A 19532-nucleotide genomic window follows, 5' to 3' on the forward strand; every position below is an offset into this window, starting at 1 on the left:
ATAGGGGTATTTTTGGAATTTCATTCGAGCGAATCTAAGCCGCACCTCTGGCGGTAGGTTCTTCTCGATCTCAGCGCGAAAATCCTCCTCCCCACAAAAAAAATTAGAAAAAAAAAAAAACTGTACGGCTTCCTTCCTTCCACCGATGGCTCGGCTAACAGGGAGGGGCAGCCATTTAACGTAATGACCCGCAAATGGAAGCTAGACGTGCCCAAAAATGCACGCTTTTTATGAAAGTTTGTTTGAATCTAACGTGAGTTCGATGGTGGTGGTACTTCTGTATCGGTGAGAAGTACACTCGATCATGAATTGTTTTTTTTTTTTTGTTTTTTTAATTTCGTAATGGTGCGTGCTTGTTTAATTGGAATGTCCGAATTAACGAAGAAGTAAGGGAAAGAGTGAGAAGTAGAGAGCTTTTCGATCGACACCATCACGCCGATTGATGATATATATCGAACTGGTAAAGGCCACAACAACGTTTGGTGCGAAATTTAGCAATTTTTACTCGGATTGCTCCGAACACGTTCCCCAGGGAAACTACAAAAGAGGATCGACCATCCTTAGCATCGTACAGAGACTTGATCAAGCCATCGTTCCCTCTCAACAATGGGTGCTCATCCTTCCTTGTCAAGCTATAGTCCATTTAAACCCCAGAACATCCCCTACCACCTTCTGCACAGTAGTAGTTCGTGACCCTCGACCGACGATTCCCTTCGGCAACCGGTCAAGGAGATCTCTTACCGGAATGTTAAGGGAAAGCTTTTCCAAAAATGCATAGTACTTTAAGTTAAAAGGTTTCTCCAGAATGTAAATTTTGTTTATTAAATTGTAATTTAAAAGTTATTTATAAAGCAACTTTGGATAGAATATTGATTGGAAAAATCATCCTTCCAAAGGACTTTTCCTATTTTCCTATTTTTAAACCATTCGCCAGCTCAGGCGACCCAAATTTTGGCGCCAATGGCCATCATCTAAGGTCGCACGACCTTAGGCGGCCCTCCCAAGCAGCCCCTCGCGAAGGTTGCACAACCTCGCTGGCCCTTCGCAGCCACATTTAGCCTCACTGACCACCCTCACACAGAGAAGATGAACAGTTATAACGAGGGCACAATTGAAAAACGTAAAATTGGTGAGTGTAATCTTGAAAGAAAAAAACTACCTAATCCTAAGTATGACCTTCCGCAAATGCTGAAAGCTCGAGGCAGCAGGACTTGCCTCGAGCTTTTAGCTATGCCAAAGACAACGTTGGGCCGAAGGGATTGGAAATAAAAAGCCACGTGAGAAAGTAGTTGCCAAGCGGAGCCTTCGAAGGTTTCCAAAGGACGTACTACATTTTATAGCTATGGATGATTGTGGGTCACTTCATTCGCTGAGTTTTACTAGGAGGAAAAAAAATGAAAGTAAATACTGTCTTCTAATAGATGGATGTGCCATTACTTTCTTCTCTATTTACGAAAGCAATAGCATGTAGATCTCCCTTCGATTCAGATGTCCTCCTTTAGAATTACAGTATAGTTTTGCTTATAGGCTATTGATAAACTAAATTCTTTACAGTTCCGGGGTGGGTCCAACGTCCAAAATACAAACCTATCATCGCCGTCAAAGTGACTCCGAACTAAACATAAGGCCAAAAGACCAGTATGCAATTACATTAGGGTTTGATTAGTTCCTCATTGAGAGGGTTGAAGTTGGACGTGCGGGCACTGTCTCTCCGGCTCGCCTCTTGTCCACAAAGTTTGGAGATCGCCTCTCTGTTTTCCCAATGTCATAAAGGTGCCTGCAGCCACAACCACAGGAGAGTAAGTGGTGATAGCTCACGTACGGATTGCCAGTGAAAATTAAAATCTACTCCGAAACATCTTTCAGGCGAAACCCGATTACAAGCCTCGAAGACTCCCCGAAAACTCGTCTCTGGATACACGCACAACTACCCAACTGACACGGTATAGAGTTCATCAGATGGATCGTGCTCACCAAGTGTGAAGGGAACAATATAAAGCAAAGCAGGCTGCCCATGTCCATCCATCAAATTCAAAGCCACATAAGTGATGAGCAGTCCTGCATAAAGTCAAGAAATTGCGCATCAATGGCATTTATGGGGGAGCCAGAAAGAAGCATCAAGTGCAAACTGACAAGTCCCTCCGAAAAAAAGTGCAGATCTTGGAGAAATGGACTATTGCTGTTGCATTAAGACTGAAATTGGAATCGATGTCCGGGACTTCTCATACCTAGACCATAAGCGCTCATTGCCCACAAGAAGTATCCTTCTCGAATCTTCTTTTTTGCCAACATATCATACCTGCAGAAAAGGAGAAGGCAACACCAGATTCCATTTAATTAGAGTCAGAATCAGTAGAAGCTAGTTGGTTCACTTTAAAGCATGACTGTCAGAAAGATTGGAGAGACACAAGTGAGCAATTATTATAACGAAACAGGGCTTGCTTTAAACATACAGGAACTAGATGCAATATAATGCAAACTTCAGCTTATGAAGTTGATAATCAAACCTTAATGAAAACACCACTAGCAGACCGGGTAAGATGATATCTCCAAATCCAATGATGCTATAGCCACCCCAAGGATCAAAGAGTCGTGGAATTTTCAGTAGCATGGGGATCCCATCCTCTCCACTCTTATCGCCACGTGCAACCTGCACAGGAGGAAAAAGAAAAATCGATCCAGTTAACTGAATCGGGTCATCTCGTGAAGGGAGAAACTGAAATTGCAAAAGTTAACTCAGTTGAAGTAATGGAAGCGATGGCAGTTAGATTGGAATTAGACTGCGTCGAAAGAGAAATGGAAACATGTAAGAATTAAAGAGGGTTTCTCTTCAAGCTATTCAACCACTAAGGAAAATTGGTTTGTGCCGAAGGTTGGTCCACAGTGGTGAAGGAGTTGGAATCTGCTTGCGCGACAAGAAGACAGAACAATACGGAAGCTCATAATATGGCTTCGAATAACAAATTTCTGTGTCGCTCCACCTTAGGATATATGTATCTTATTTACTACTGGATACAGGAATTGATGAAAGTTAATTTCCATCAGCCCGAGGAGGAGGGGGAATTTACTTGTCATAGTCAAACTTGCTTCACGTGAAGTGAAGCTTAATTTTGTGATGAGCAGCTAGCCCAGACCATACTTGATTAACATGTCTTTTAGTGGATTTACGTTTAGCGAGAATCATGAGAAGAAAAAGAAATTTGCCAACTTGTATTTCAGAAAATTGCCCATTCCATCTCCCGGTTAAAATTGCTGGCCTGCCCTGAAGTTACCAATCCCATTAGCCTGAGCCAAGCATGTAAAGAAAACTCCCTCCAGCTAGAGATGTGATCTGATTAGCAGTTTTCTTGTAAAATAGGTTCATGTACTTCACTCGGTTTACAGCAATCTTAGCTTTCTCACAAGGGCTAAGGGAAAGCGATCTCAAACAAGTAAACAAGCTTCAGAAAGAGTTGCTTACCACTATCATCACGCTCTCATGGAACCACCATTTGGAAACAAATACCCAGAAGATGTCATACAAGAAAGCACAGCTGAGAAGCACTGTTCCAACCTGTTCAATAAAAGAGCAACAGATCACTTCAAAGCACATTCATCTGCATTTTCTTTGATGCATAAAAGCACGAATTTTTTATGAATCTTCATAGAAATCCTTCTATATTGACGGCAGAGCTTCCCGATGCTTGTCTGCCAACTTCAATGTAACACTTTTGTGCATCCTGTGATTACAGGAAAGGCCTTTCCTAGCAGAGGATATGAAATAAAAGGCAAATATATTCCAGATAGATTTAGAAGAAAAGGAAAATCTTAACAAAATTATCAGTGAACCTCTCAAATTATACGAAGTTCTGACTCTTATATACTCATCAACAATAGCTTCCAGTTTCGACCAAAAAAAAAAGAAAAAAACAATAGCTTCCAGTGATCACCTTGAGATTTGGTATGCGAACAATCTGAAGAACCGTGATTATCAAAGTAATTCCCTAATTCAGACAAGGAAAAGGAAACATTAGGCAGTCTCTTTAATCTGGAAACAAAATAATGTCTCTTTTAAAATATAAAAAACGAAGATAAAAGAAAAGGCAAAGCATTATATCTTACTGGATCAGAAGTAATAAAAATAAACAAGGCAAAAAGAAAAAAGCATAACGGCAATTAGATTACATCTCCACAAGAAAAATATATTAACAAGCAGCAATTGTAACAAAATCTTAATTCTTCAGGATTCAAATGACTGAAAGATTTGCCCATATAAACAAAAGCTGCCATAGGTCTCCTAAGAAAGACAGGGACAAGAACATACTATTATAATTGTCTAGCAAATGACGCCTGGATCTATGTCAATTATGTAACAAGTTACCTTGAGGAAAATACATTCAGCTCTTAGAGGAAAAAGAACCTCAGCTATATCTTCCCCTATCATTCACCAACTTTTACTCAACAAATCACAATTCTAAAACCTTTCTGGGAGACACACTGAATAATTTTCAGCTAATACATTTTCAAGCTATTGAATACTCCTGCTTAACAAAGGATGGTCTCATATATGAACGGATTTTGACAGCTGTCTGCAACATCTTATTAGTTCCGTTGATTCCATTAATTGACATGATTTCCTTAAAAACAGATCCTATTCTTTCGGACCTCTCGGCAACCAAATATCTTATATCACTAGGTTATGTCCTCAGGTATGGACCTTGTCCATACTTCGTCATGACAAGAGATGTCAGATAATAAGGAAAGATAAATATGACCAGCACAAACACCACAAAAAGGCAACAGTAAGAAATTTTTACCCATAGGTCAAACACCCAAAGTACATAAAATAAGCCAAAAAATGCTATGACAACAGAAGCTATCGAGGCAATGAAAGGAAGCAAAAGAAAACAGCGAGGTGACAGCAATTTTCTTACAAGTATATCTTGACCTATCCATGCAAAGGAAACACGGCGGAAAACTGCCCAAACTACAGCAAAGGCTATACAGAATGGAGAAACGGCCAAAGTTAGGTGTGAAACAGCTCCAAAGATGGGTAACTTCACGAACGATTGCGCAGAATTCTCAAACCATCTGAAACTAAAATTTTTTGAGGTCAGTCTCGTAATATTAGTAAAAATCAGTCTGAGTACTTTTCAACATGATAAAAAGAAACAGAAGGCAGAAAAAGATGCTTCAGTAAAAGTGATATCAATATCCTGAAAAGTTGACATTCATCGTACTTTATTTCAGCTTTTTCACATTCATAGTGGAAAAGAGATAAGGCTCGAAAAAGAACCATTCACCACTACTTGATATTGATCCTAGAGGACATCTCACCAAGTAATTCTCATTTTAATATTCACTCATTACTCCTCACTCATTAGCCCAAACAAATCAATAGCCTTGAGGTAGTGAGATAGTTTTATAAATTCAGAATATCAGGGCATTATTTGTCATGAGAGATCAATTCTATTATATAGTAAGCAAACTCAATGACTCCTTTCAATATCAAACTTTTACCCATAAATTCCGTTAAAATCCACGCCTTCTAATTAGATGAAGCGTAATAATATACCCATAAATGATCGATAAAGGTGTTAAGCAGTCCTGTGCATACCTTACATCCCAAATTTGAATTTCGATCTTCTCATCAAATAACTATGCCAATTTTATTTCTTGATGCGTGCTCTTTGACTAGTATATAGAAAGCAAAACTTACATGAAAGAAGAGCAAAATAGGTACCAATTATATATCGGTTTCTTGTTGGCTGGGTATCGCAGCTACGCATAACTTAGCAGACATTGTGCAAGCATCAACAAGGAAAGCGCACTTGTCTTTGAAGAGTAGGAGTAACAGAAAGGTTGTGTTATGTACGAAGATATTTTGTCAAATTAAAAATGATTGATGACAATGTAAGCACATATGTAAATTCAATATCAGAAAAATTATATACCACGAAAGTAAAGCCACCAAACAAGTTTGCAGACCCTGCAACCATAGACACATTGCAAGGTTAAATCTCGTCACATAAAATGAGTAAGAGGTAAAGGCAAGATTAAAAAGATCATGTTCTATCTGTGACTATTTTTTGAAGGACTTGCTGACAGGAAAGCAAGTTGTCAATCAGTCAGTTACAGCTATACTGCAAACACCCCGATCCTCAACTGATGTACAATGTTCTAGATCTAAACAACACATGGAGAATGTTAATATATGTACTTTTGTCCATACGTCTATGCTCAATGTCTTTAGCAAATAGGTATTAAAATGCACATCTCTAAGTCAGTCTATGCGCCAAGACAATGGAAATTTCCCAAGGAATGCCAACATCCCAACTTTTGAGCATTCGCACTTTTATATCCACCATGATTGCCACAGGACACGGTGCTTGACAGGCAACAAGTACCACATGCAAGGGACAAGTATCAGAGGACTTGTTCATTTATTACCATTTCCTACCAAAAAACAGCCAAGTTTATGAAAATTCCCAAAACAGCTATTATGTTTCTTTCCTGGGAAATGCTGCAAAAACATAGACAGAAAAAAATTGCCAAAAACATACTCATACAGAACGCACATGAGAAAAGAAAGCGCACCTCTACTCCACCAATGCAAAACAGAACCACCAGAACCTCAATAAACCAGTAAGACATCAGTTTGTAGAGCATGACCAAGAAACATGAGGCAACTACAATAAAGAGAACAGCAGAAGTCGTGTTTATGTCCACAACACCACTGGAACCAATGCCTTCAATTTCTACCAACTCGTCAGAGCCATCCTGCCATTGTTAAAGTCTATATCAATTTGAAATAGCAATTACAGAGATATAGGTCCTTGTGTTCTTGAAACCCAAGGACAGAACAATTAAAATTGAGCTAAAAACAACAGTAATGTAACCTTCAGCAATTTCTCATGCTCGATAGCTGCTTCTCTAGCAGTCCTTGCAGACCAATAAGAAGCACATAAGATGGTCCCAACAGCCATAAGCCATAAGAACACTTCTGCAACATCCACCAATGGACGCTGTGGGGAGTATAACTGCACTGAGACTGAAAAAATAACGCACATTATGTTCGCCGTTGCAAGAAAGACAAAATTGGGAAGATACAACAATACAAAATGGAGATTTGTTACACCAATTTATTCGTTAAAAAGAAGATTCCGGTTAGTCCACAAACTTTTCTGCATAAATACGTGCTCTCAAGGAATGTAACTTAGGGTATAAGCTTCTCTAGACATGAATTTCACTTTCACTAGACGAAGAAACGCATATTACACACCATTCGTATTCATGTTTATAAGCTTCTCCAAGCTTGCGCCAGCATCTTGTGGAAGCATGACAGCCGGAATGCCAATCTTAACATCAGTTTGGTTCGCTTCGCAAACCATCTTGAAGAGTTCTGCACATCACGGCCAACATCAATAGAACATTAGATTCCGTTCTCTTTTCTTCTTTTCATTTGGCAGAAGCAAGTTCATGTGATTGGAACCATAATGACGCACTCAATTCATTTGATAAAATAGATAAGTATATATTGACAGTCACCACGATATTGAGCACTCGTACGGAATGAGTTCGCGAGTCACATCATCCAATGACAAGTCCATCTTGAAGTATGACGAGGAGTTAGAGGAGGGAGAAAAGGGAATTCTCGATGAACTTTGCTCATTAAACTTATTTATCTCTGTAAGGAAGGAGGAGACACTTGAATTCTGAGATTATGGTGACTCATGAGTCTCTTCTGAATGTTTGAAGTGAAAACATTACATCAATTAATGTCTATGATTTAGCATCTTTAAAAATCGCAATCGCATCACTTCAGGCAGGACAACCTAATTTTTGGACCGTTGCTTATCAGAAAAGGAGTTTATGACAATACTTAACAGGCAGTATCCTTTTTCAGCTTTCTGTGCATATTGTACATAGGATTAGCTAAAATGCCACCCAAGAGGTGGTTTATAGATTGCCAAAGAGTTCAGTTGAGCGCATCCTTTGTCCATTGTTAATCATTAATGACACGGCAAGCTCAGCATTTATAAGCAACTAGCGATGTGTAAACATTACACCCCAACAACTAAGAGTTCATATAAATACCTGTACGGTTGTTTATAATGAGTATTGCAGTTGCACCAGCATCTTCGGCATGATTTGACTTGATTGTGAAACTGCAATTACCTCTATGCACCACAACGACCTCCCCTTTAAGCTATGAAAGGTTTTACGTAAATGAAAATCAGTGAAAGCATTCACATTATATCTGGGTTTTCTATTCAGATTCAGATGCTTCAAATAGATAAGAACTTATCCATAGATATGTCTATAACTCATAGTTCACGGCAAAGAAATGAACCTTTTCCTTGGGCTTGGTACAAAAATCAGGAGGATCTGCGATTACAACTCTAGTATTGTTGGCATGTTTCTCTTTTGATTCTAGTGTAAGGCCAAATCGAGCACCAACACCAACATACTCAATGTCTTCAACACCATTCACCCAAGTAGGAACTTTCACCTATCATCGCAATATGGAGGTAATTGTCAGTTTATATAACCGTATCGATTGCCAACACGATTGCCAACATGAAGACCATGATGCCATTATCAAGCCTAACAAATGAACTCTAGATGGAATAAAAAAGCAATCGAACAAATTCTTCTCAATCATTTATCCTTAATGACTATATAAACTATGCTGCACCCGTCGTGACACTTTTGTGTTACCTCAGGTACGAGGTTTTTGTGTACGGTTATTCCACTTGTAATTTGCGTGTTGAAAAGTCAATATATCTCTTACCTTACCAAAAAAAAAACTATGCTATGTGATGATCACTGGTGCCACAGTGAATTGACCATAAACCCCTAAGTGCAAGGGATAAAACATGCTATGGCATCTAATTTTTCAGCTTCCTTTAGCAATCAACTTTAATCGGTTCCAGTTAGCTAGCCAAATGCCATAAAAAGAATAAAGGAAGCAATTATTTTACGAATAGATAGTCAAAAGATCATTAACCTAGTCCATGTGCTGAAATGGAAAGGCTAGAAGCCCACAGATGTAGGAGAAACATTAAAAAAAAGACTCATAAAGCTTGTCAGTTTATGTGTATCCAACGAAATAAATTGTGTGATCTATCGGCCCCTACAATAACTACAGGGGCAGAGAAAAGCATGTTAGATGAACGTAGGGGATTAAAAAGGATCATGTGTAATTCATCCTATTCTAGTCACCTAGAGACTGTCACGCAAGTGCAACTAATTACTTTTGGTTTGACTCAAGGATATATCTAACCCTAAGCAACCTCAGTGAGCCCAACTAAGCATTGAAGAGATCAGAATATATTTAGCAGAGCTTCTGATGTCCAAAAACGCTAATCCATTCAGGGGATATCATCCTCAATCACAGAGAACGGGGAAATAAACCTACCCACAATCAATCCAACCAAGATTGACTCTCATCGCCAAAAATGCAATTAGGGGGAGAAAGCATCCAAAGAACCTCCTTGAAGTCAACTCTAGTAATTTATCAACCATAAGGAACTGAACTAACTAAGGTCACTTCATTCTTAGCACTAGGCGAAAGTTCTGAGCACTACTAGAGAAAATCCTAAATCAATTTACCGAGAGCAGCGTCCAACAATCTCAGCACAAAGCACTAATCGCCTCCACTGGATATCGCCTTTCAAAAACTAATCCACCACGTCAAATCAAACGACCACGTGCAATCACTCTTATAAGACATCCATCTAAACCAAAAGTCTCTCCTCTCCCTTCCTTTTCCGCTTCTCCATCCCCTCATTTTCCTCAGCGCAATCAGATCAAAGCACCAAACGTATCAATCCAACAACAGCAGCAGAAACCTTGACCGAGTCATCACTCCGACCCCACCGCACCGATCGCGCTCAATTCAGCTCCAACCCAAGCCGACCGCCGAAGCCACGAGCTCACGGGGCCCCGCTCCTTCCTCCTCTCCTCCATTCTCAACGCCGCCCGACCGCGAGCCCGCCAATCGAACCGAAAAAAGCCAACGGAATACCGCAACGGACACGCAACGAAATGGCCGCCACAGAGAACAACGGAAAAAAAGTCACGGAAGCGGAATCGTCCTCAGCTCGAGCAAACAGAGGAAGCTAGGGTTCAAAAGAAATCTCACCAGGACGAAGTTGTTTTCGCAGCCGGGCCGCTTCGGCGCAACGTCGTCGTGGTGTACTATGTCGCCGGAGAGCGCCGGCCGGGGGCCCCAGCTCGCCGCCAGCAACCACGCCGCGAGGATCATCAGCCGCTGCTTCATCGTTCGGGATCCCGGAGCATCAACCGGAGCGCGCGGAGGACGTACGAGAGCTCGCTCGCGAGAAGAAGAAGAACAGAGCTCTCTCAGAGAGAGTTTCTAGAGAGAGAAAGAGAAATATCGGGTACTCGAGACTCCGTACTTTTCTTTTAAAAATCCAATTTTCCTTTTTTTTTTTAAATTCTCGTTGCTTTTTTTCAAAGTGTCGTCTTAGCGAAGAGGGGCGCCGGGTTGTAACCGTTGCGCGGTTTGTTCAACCGGTTTCCCTTACCTTTTCACACTAGGCCCTTCCCCCACCCCCCCACCGGCCAGCGCGTGCGCCGCACGGGCCGACGACGTTCGCACGTTTCGTTTCCACATCGGATGGAGGGAATAAAGAAATGAGTCAGTACTACCAAAAAAAAAAATACTACCAAAAATTTCAAATTGATATTTTTTTTATCGCCGAAAATCCTGTATACCCGTAATAAATTTATTTTGAACTAATATTTTGATCTCCAAAAACTCCAAACCGGTACACTTGTGACAAATTTGCCATCATTAAAATTGGATTAATAACACGAAAAATTAAAAGTTTGGTCTACCCATTATAAACGAAGGGGTGAAACCCCAGATTGGTACACCTATCAATTGCTACGTGCCATCCATAAAATTTAACGGAAACTAACAGAGAATAAAATTGTCACGGGTGTATTGATTTGGAGTTTTAGTTTTAGGAGTAAATTTATCATGAATTTATCGATTTGAGATTTTTCGTGATATTAACCTGAAATAAATAAACGGGAAATCATGGTTAATAATGTTATTTATCCACAGGGAACCTCTAATTAATGTCAATAAATGTTGGTGCTTGGTCCAATAATTGCAAATTCGTGAGTCTATCGAGGAAGACCAAAGGATGGACCTTTCTTGCCTTGTTGGACAATGGTGGGTAAAATAATCATTTCTAGGTAAGTTAATTGGGTGGGTCTCTGACCCAAAATAAAATAAAATAAAATTAAGAGGATCAAATTGACACGTAAATGAACTTAGAATGACGTGATCGACGATGACACTGGAGTAAAATGAGAACAAAAAAAATAATGATGGAAATAACAAAATAGACTTATAAAAGCAGTTAGGAAAATGGTGAGGCGAATTCGTATTGGGCGTCGAATGTGGTTTATTTGATGATTATTTAATGGCTCGCACGCAGTCCGTCGCATGGTTTGCGTGCTGATTTTGCATGTGAATCTCGGCATACCCAACATCGCTACCCCACTAAAAGAAAACATAGCTGAAGAGAATCATCTATACCCTTTCTTCGGCTTTTCCCCTGCAGCTCAAGTCTCGATTAAGCATGCGCTCCATCAAGCTGGTTACCGTTGATCATATAATATCATTGCTTGTGTTATTAACCCTTGATTAATTAATTAATTGAAAGCCAAACCATCATTCTTCCACTTCGACTCCACTTGCCCAAAAGTAGAAATGCTCAAGGTCGTCGACCGTACGTAACCCTGCCCCGCCACGCCAGCAAGTCGCGCGTGAGGCGGACCTCAAATTCTCTCCCCGGAGGTGACCGGCCACTCCCGCGGCAGGTCAAAAGCGACCCCCCGTATGAAGGCCGTACAGATAAGCCGGCGCTGGGGAATATAATCACAAATAATCGGGGCGCGGAGATCCGGTGCTTCTCAGATCCGGCGCACCCGCAGCGTGCGCCCGCTCGCGACAACCGTCCGCCCCCCCCGGGTCAAAGTCAAATTCCCCCCTCGCTCTTCCCGTTTGACTTCCTCCCTCGGTCGGGCTTCTCGCGTCGCGATACGTCACCGGGGCGCGCGCGCGCCCCCCGTGGGACTCGGCCGCAGGGGAAAATATCCTGGACCAGTCGTCGAGGAGCATACGGAATTGGAAAGCGGGGGCTGGGGTGGGGGGCCCCACGCGGCGGGGCTCGGGGTCAGGTGTTCACACGTACGAGGGGGCGGTGAGGCGTCGCACGTGCGGGAGTGGGGCTCACTCCCCGCACGTGCGGGGCCCCTTTGCTTTGTCCTGCGATGAGATGTGTGAGATGGTTCGCAGATTGGCCTTTCGTGACGATAATTACTTCCGTTTTTTTTTTCTTTTTTTTTTAAATATTTATTGTTTATTTTGAAGTACGTTGGGTTCTTATCCAATTTTTTGGGCTCGGGTGCGTCCAAGAGGAACCGGTGTTTCTTTTTTAATGGGTCTGAATTATTTAATCGAAAGAGGTTAGTGAAAGGGGAAAAACAAATAAGAAAAAAAAGAATAATGTCCGTCGACGCGGGCATGCTCTCCCGAATTGAAAATATGCAGATAGAAAAAATGACACATATGATTCCCGAGCTTAGACTCGACAAGCAATGTCGTCCATGAACTTTTCATTTGTTGAGTGTGGTTAATGAAACTTTAGCTCGATGTTCAATATCGTCCCTAAACATTTAATTTATTTAACGTCGCCCTTGTACTTTTTGGTACATGTCCAATTTAGCCCTTTGACTATATGAAAATGTTCAATATTGTCCTCGAACTTAAATTAATAAAAAGATAATATTGAATATTCTCATATAGCCTTAGCGACGAGATTGAACATTTACCCAAAATTCAAAAATCATATTAAACAAATTAAAATATTTGTGATTGATTTTGCACGTTGAGCTAAAATTCACAGACTATTTATGTAATTATCCCTGTTCTAAGTGTAAACAAACAGGCTTGCTGCCACGAAATTACTACCATAACCTCGTGTTTAACTCACGCGCCTATGCTCTTACGTATATCACTCCTGCTCCCGGAATGTATATGTACAAGAAAAGCCCCACCGGAGCAGCATAACCGTACAGAGATTTTGCTGTTTGACAGACCCCTTTTAGTTAGCAGCACACGACTGTACAGAGATTTTGCTGTTTGACAGACCACATTATTTAGCTTTCATTGCTCTGAAGCCATTCTCGAATAGCCGACCGGACAATCCTATTCGACACGAGATTTAAGTTCTCGAGCCGAAGATTCGTCATGGGCGAAGTGTTGTGGCCGTTCAGCCATTCCCTTATCGCCTCCGCTTCATATGTATAGCCATCCGCCGCCACAAGAGGGTCTTCCATAATCTCCTGCAAAAAGCACTGTCGACTCAAAAGTCCTTCAAGAATTCAAAACGGCGAGATCATGTTGAACCTATGCCACTATATATGAATTGGATCACAAGGTGCCAGGACAAGTCCTGTTGCTGATGTAACAAACTGAGCTGGTATGACAAGTTCCGTCACGTTTTCTCCTGTAAGATAATTAAGGCGAGCGCGTACTTTCCAGCTGTGTTCGGATTTGTGAAGATGAGCATAGGCAATGACTACCGCAGAATGAAAGAAGTAGCAACTTACATGTTTTATTGGACAAAGGAAATACGAAGGAGGCTGGGTATGCTCTTCACCAGGAGAACGATCAGATGATGACGCTCGTTCACATAGTGTTGGGATTTGTTCAAGCAGTGGCCACACCTCTGACCGAAGATCCGGTCGGTTGCTTGTATCTATCTCACAGCAACTCAAAGCTAGGCGTGCCAGCTCTGTGACCTGCTCAAGAGGCCATTGCCCTGCTGTTTGATCCAATGCGGCATCTAACTCATCATCATCCAACGCATTTTGCACAATCTCGTCTAAATTCAATGCCGCTTGACCAGTAAGTAACCGCAATAGTACAACCCCAAATGAATAAACATCTGACACAGCAGAAAAGTCTCCTGTTGTACCGGAACTAAAAAGCACGTCGTGTGATCCAAAGTCACTCAGTTTAGCCACGAAGTTGGCATCGAGAAGAATATTTCGGGGTGTTAGATCACCATGAGCTATCCCACGAGGTTTAAAGGAGTGCAAATAAATAAGTGCAGCACACGTATCTCTACATATCTGTAACCTTGTTTGCCATGATAGGGGGGCAGCGTTATCTCTACAGCTTAGCCGGTCTTCGAGGTTACCATTTGGGAGATTCTCGTAGATGAGAGCCCAATCTCCCGGACAAACCCCAATGAGGGTGACCAAATTTGGATGCCTCAACATGCTCGCAATGTGAACCTGAAACAGCAGCCCATAATGACATCAATGCCTACTTCAATATCTCAGTAAATAAAACAGAAAATTGAGTAAAGCCTGTGTAATCACATTTCTTTAAGAAATATAGTCATATTCACCTGATCTTTAATCTCTTCAACTTCTGCTTGAATAAAACAAAAAAGAGGCAAATGTGCTAGCAAATTTACAATTTAGGTTACATGTTTCAAAAAGTTTCTAGCAATCACGTAGGCATGCATATGCGCAAAGTCCTTACTACGCAGGGGCCTTCAACTATTTCTTAGACAACTTTTTAGCACCATCATCCAGAGATAATCTCATTCAAATTGGAGGGTATGCAATTTTTGAGGAAATACAATTAAACTACGAGTACCTCACCTCCTGATGGTACTGTGATGGGCCATGTGAGCTATCAGAACACATCATCTTTATGGCCACTCGGGTATGACGAAGAAAACCTTTATAAGTGCTTCCATAATCCCCTTCCTCTATTTTTGAGGAAGGATCGAAATTCTCCGTAGCTTCCTGAATTTCTGAGAAAGAAAACTTGGTAACGACTTCCTGATCCTGCAAGTTCAAACTTGAGGGTTCACTTGCTTGGTTTGCTGACAGCTCCTCATTAGCTTTAAGTGCATTTTCAAACAGCATTTGTAGGTCGTTTCTCTCATTCTCAATCATTTTGCATCTCTCCCTTTCTTTCTCTAGCATCTCCTCAAGATTAATCCTCCGACTTAATTCCTCGGCGTGTAAGCTCTCAAGTGCACCAACCTGTAAATAGGCAGTGACATTGGAAAAATCCAAGAAAATAAGTAACACTTCCAATACTGTATCCAAAACTTTAGTGCAAGTCATAAGATTGTTGAGAGTGAAGTTGATGCTTTAATAGCTTCAAATCATCTAAATTAATCCTTGACAAAAAAGGAGTACATCAGCGTAAAGGACAAACTCTGCTCAAATGGTAGAAATTATGTCGATGCTCCTTTTAAAGTTCCAACTGAAAAGGAATCGAAAGGTTAATTAATCTTCAAAACAAGTTAAATTCGTTGTCCGCACATTCTGCACTCTGTAATCTAGATTCTAGGTTTCCCAATCCACACATGGACTGACGGTAACAATTTAGAAACTAAAATGAATATGCAGTATCTTCACCATCACTGCTCTAGGAAAAACTCCCAGATTTTCACGCATATATACTCCCTATTTAAAACATAGCCATGGCAAGCACCACACTTGAAATTTAAAAAAAAAAACATTAAAAGAACTCATGGTGCCTAGTTGTGTTAACATGTTTCTACATAGGAATCATCCTAAGATTTCAAATCAAGAAGTTTACTTTGCGTTTAGCCTCAATTGCAGCCTTTTCAGCTTTATGACGGCGAATCAACTCTTCGAGTGCCTCCCTTTTTGCCTTTGTGACCTCTGACATTGCTCTGTCAAGTTGTTCACAGAGTTCCTCACCGTTACTTCTTTCCTGTTGGGAAATAAATATATTTGGGTTACGCTACCTATGAAACCAGCTAATTAACTTGAATAGAAGAACAGCCGAATAAGAGAGTAGAGAGGTTTTTTTCCTTACCGCTGCACTAGATGGAGGTTGATGAACAGCAGGCACCGGATTTGTTTCTGAGCTATGGTCACTCCTTTCAAGTCCATCAAACTGAACCAAGGCTAGATTATCTACAACTTCGCTAGAGTCAGATGCAGAGTTATCTGAACCCAGAGTACTCTGTCCAGATTGGACAAAGGAGCTCACTGGTTCTGACGATGTCGCAATATACGGATAAGAGGTGCTTGACCTACTTTCCCTGACATTCAGATTTAGCAATTTGCATTAGCTTCATGACATATTCACTTTAAGTCGGTCAGAAGTTGCAGAATAAACTTAAGCAGCAATCTCTGATATAATCCTACATGGGGAGGCCTTACTTAGAGCCAGATGCTAAATTTATATTATATACCAAGTCGACTCATAAGTTTCTTCTGGAAAAATTTTAAAACTCATAAAGTTTGGTCAATGATATGAAATCGATCTTAGTACTTCCAAGAAACACGGATGGATTCTAAGCCCTCGATTCATCCCCATAAGCCAATTGGACAGGAAACGGGGTTCGAAAACCCAATTTCCGATACCATGTTGGACATTATGCCAAAAAATTTAATAATAAAGCACCACAATCAAATGCGTTGAAAGAAAATGTGAAAAGCTTGACTGTTCAACTCTTCAAGATATCTCAATATCTGGCAGTGAAAGTTCAGCATTGTTATGCATACCTCAAGTAAACTGGATAGTCTCTGCAGATAAACCAAATTTCACAGGATGGATGAGCATGCTGGTTCACAAACATTGCTTTTGTAGATTTAAGCTGTGTCATGCCCCTACAGGTTCAATATTTATTTCAATAAAGGAGTGAAAATATAGCAATCATCTCAGTAAAACATCTTGATAGTCAACTCCATAATTACATCAAGTAACACGAGAGCTTGAGCTAAGTAGCCATCATCTAAAATGGGCAGACTTTTACCATAAGCAGTAGTAAGAAAAAGGATCAACAAACAAACAACTAGCCAAACTAAACACTCAGTGGATAAAAGAACTCATAAATAGATCTCTTTCCGGCCACTTTGTTAGACATATTAGTTATTTAGAATCTAGGCGCGGCAAAGATTTTCAATGCAATGGTTTCTGCTCATTCACTGACTCATTTAGCAGAATATGAGAACCTATGCAGCATTTGTCCAAGATTTTGCATGCATTAAAGCATCGGTGACACCAGTCAAGTGAATAAAACATTGCATCCCAAAACAAAACCCTCCATTAAGTCCATAATTTAATGAGCATTAATCAGTCCGCTATTGTGAATAAAGATAAGCCATAGGTTATTACTCAATATAGTGACTATGTGCTGCTGCTCCCATAACGAGCTTCCTGATGCAATGCTGCTCAACAAGTTCCACAATCCCTTGCCCTACATCCTGCATCTCAGCATATATTTTCATCGAAGAAACCTGGCATAGAAGCAGCATTTGGGAAGCACAAGTAACAAGAATCAGGACTAAGTAATAAAAATAATGGTTCCGATGGTTTGATTGTATTCGTTCTCAAGATTCCTTTCAAGGTGGCATAATAAGCAATGACAATCTGGAAGGAAAATATTCTAGGCAAAGGATTTGCTTTCAAAAACTTCCCAACGATGGACTCTCATTAGGATTTGTGAATGCATAATTGTCCACGATTTCCACTTAGATATGATTGCGAACCTTCTCAATGTCAAAATGTTCTCATCTACAAAGGGTACTGACAGAAATCACTCAACCTCACTAGTTTGAAATTTCTAAACCATTGAATCCAAAAGGAACCAATGGTAATGGAGTCCGCTGAGAAGTCAAGACAATCAGTTCGAGATCAAAAGAAATCGTCTCATCTTTCATATAAACTCAATAAAGCGAGAGTTTACAATGTCTTTCGTCAAGATAATTGCACCAAAAGTCCAAAACCTTGTCATGAAAGTGCAATCAATTCTAAAACTTTCATACAATGTCTTTCCTCAAGATAATTGCAACAAAAGTCTAAAAACTTGTCATGAAAGTGCAATCGAGTTCTAAAACTTTCAGATAGTGCAATAAGTCCTAAAACTTGTAAAATTGGTGCAATGAAGTCCCTATGTTAACTCAATCTAATTTGGCAAACAGAAAAAGTCCCTATAAAACTGTTGACAAAAAAATAAACCGATTTCAGGAACGAACCTTTGCTTGGTTACACATTTGAATGTATGCATCCAGAATGTCGTTCATATTCTGCCTTGCAAATTCTGGAGATTTCACCAATTGCAAACAAAGAAAAAACTTCTGTTGAATAATTACTGCAGAAGGCAAAAAGTACTAACTGGAAAGACTACTAGCAATGCAAATCACAAATCAAAATGCTGCTCTCAATTTCTTAAAGAGAACGATAAGTGGTCAGTCTAGACATACAGCAAAGCATATTTATCTCATGAATCATTTTGGAAGTGCGCCAAAAAAACCGCATTTGAGATGAAGACGAACATGATGCCATTTGTTATCATCATATTCAAAATTGTATGACCACCCATCTATAAATGATGTCTAATAGTTTGCACATATGATAAAAAAACCCGCACTCGCTTTTAGATGCAAGAGACGCGCGAACAAAGTTCTTCACCAATTCAAGATTATCCCTGCTACCAGCAGACATCTGCCACAAGAAACCGCAGAAAGATCAACCTCCAAGCAGCCATATCAATATCTCAATCCCATTACTTTTTGTTTTCCTTTTGCTAAGTAAGCAAGAAAGTTTTATTCACAAAAATGATCAAATGCAACCCAAGTATGCTACAACAGAGTCCATTTTACAGCAGGCTCCAACTCCTGCATATCTCCAAATGCTGTCATGTGTAGCGCGTACTTCTTCAAGCAAGACAACATTTGGAAAATGAAATTGGCTTGACGGTTTCGTCTCGTCAATAATGTACATGGAAAGGAACAAGAGCTAAGGGGGTCAAGGTCAACAGCTAATGCTTGCATTGCAAATTTATTTCACCCGTCACATCTGAACTTCGAGCCCTGCAATCTCGATCGACCCAGAAGGGACCCAACAACAGAAACAGAGACGGAGCTTAAAATCTCCAAAGAAGCATCCTTTTCAGCTCACGGGACACAGAAATTACCAGGTGGGTCGAGCTGACGGACATGTAGGATGCAATACTTGAACTCGACTCCGAAGTTCTGAAGTGCCCACAAGAGAGTCGTCATGCTCTCCGCGCCGTCGCTCCCCACCGCGACGTACACGTTCCCCAACACCACTCCAGACGACGAACCCTCGTCCCTGCTCGCCATCGTCGTCGTCGTCGTGAGCGAGCGCACCGAGCTCGTACGGCGTGATCCCGCGCCCGCTGATCGGAGACCAGGCGTGTGCTTCGGCGGGTGTGTGCTGGCTGGCTGACTGAGCGGAACGGGAAAGAACCCAGTAACGAGAAAACGCCTCGGCTTCTGCTGATCGTTATCTACACACACACACACACACACACACACACACACACATATATATATATATATATATATATATATATATCTCTCTCTCTCCCACGCTCACAGTGGTAACTTCTGAAGGAAGGTCCAACAAAGAAAGAATCTGGGAAAAAGGTGGTTCCTTTTTCCCAGGTCTTGGCCGTAGTCAATGGGCGGCCACTTGC

At 40.9% G+C, this 19532-nt stretch overlaps 2 protein-coding genes across 2 annotated transcripts; both read right to left on the bottom strand.

The window, feature by feature from the left end:
• Nucleotides 1-1497: 1497 nt before the first annotated feature.
• Nucleotides 1498-10369, bottom strand: LOC115678098 (signal peptide peptidase-like 4). The gene is made up of 14 exons (XM_030601402.2): nt 10127-10369; nt 8333-8491; nt 8077-8188; nt 7262-7381; nt 6879-7030; nt 6577-6759; nt 5934-5968; nt 4914-5076; nt 3930-3983; nt 3461-3553; nt 2508-2650; nt 2229-2299; nt 1975-2058; nt 1498-1777 (listed from the first exon to the last, which is right to left on the bottom strand). Exons 1-14 carry the CDS (start codon nt 10262-10264, stop codon nt 1671-1673), a joined length of 1614 nt encoding a protein of 537 aa, XP_030457262.1. The 5' UTR covers nt 10265-10369; the 3' UTR covers nt 1498-1670.
• Nucleotides 10370-12917: 2548 nt separating this feature from the next.
• On the bottom strand, nt 12918-19348 carry LOC115678028 (U-box domain-containing protein 33-like). Its single transcript, XM_056318270.1, has 9 exons — nt 19008-19348; nt 18067-18131; nt 17207-17328; nt 16594-16698; nt 15899-16127; nt 15656-15793; nt 14701-15090; nt 13636-14325; nt 12918-13368 (listed from the first exon to the last, which is right to left on the bottom strand). Exons 1-9 carry the CDS (start codon nt 19174-19176, stop codon nt 13183-13185), a joined length of 2094 nt encoding a protein of 697 aa, XP_056174245.1. The 5' UTR covers nt 19177-19348; the 3' UTR covers nt 12918-13182.
• Between the last annotated feature and the right edge of the window lie 184 nt (nt 19349-19532).

Source organism: Syzygium oleosum, unplaced genomic scaffold (assembly GCF_021117445.2).
Source record: "Syzygium oleosum isolate NSW1041296 unplaced genomic scaffold, Sole_v2.1 Sole_v2.15, whole genome shotgun sequence".
Lineage (NCBI taxonomy): Eukaryota > Viridiplantae > Streptophyta > Magnoliopsida > Myrtales > Myrtaceae > Syzygium > Syzygium oleosum.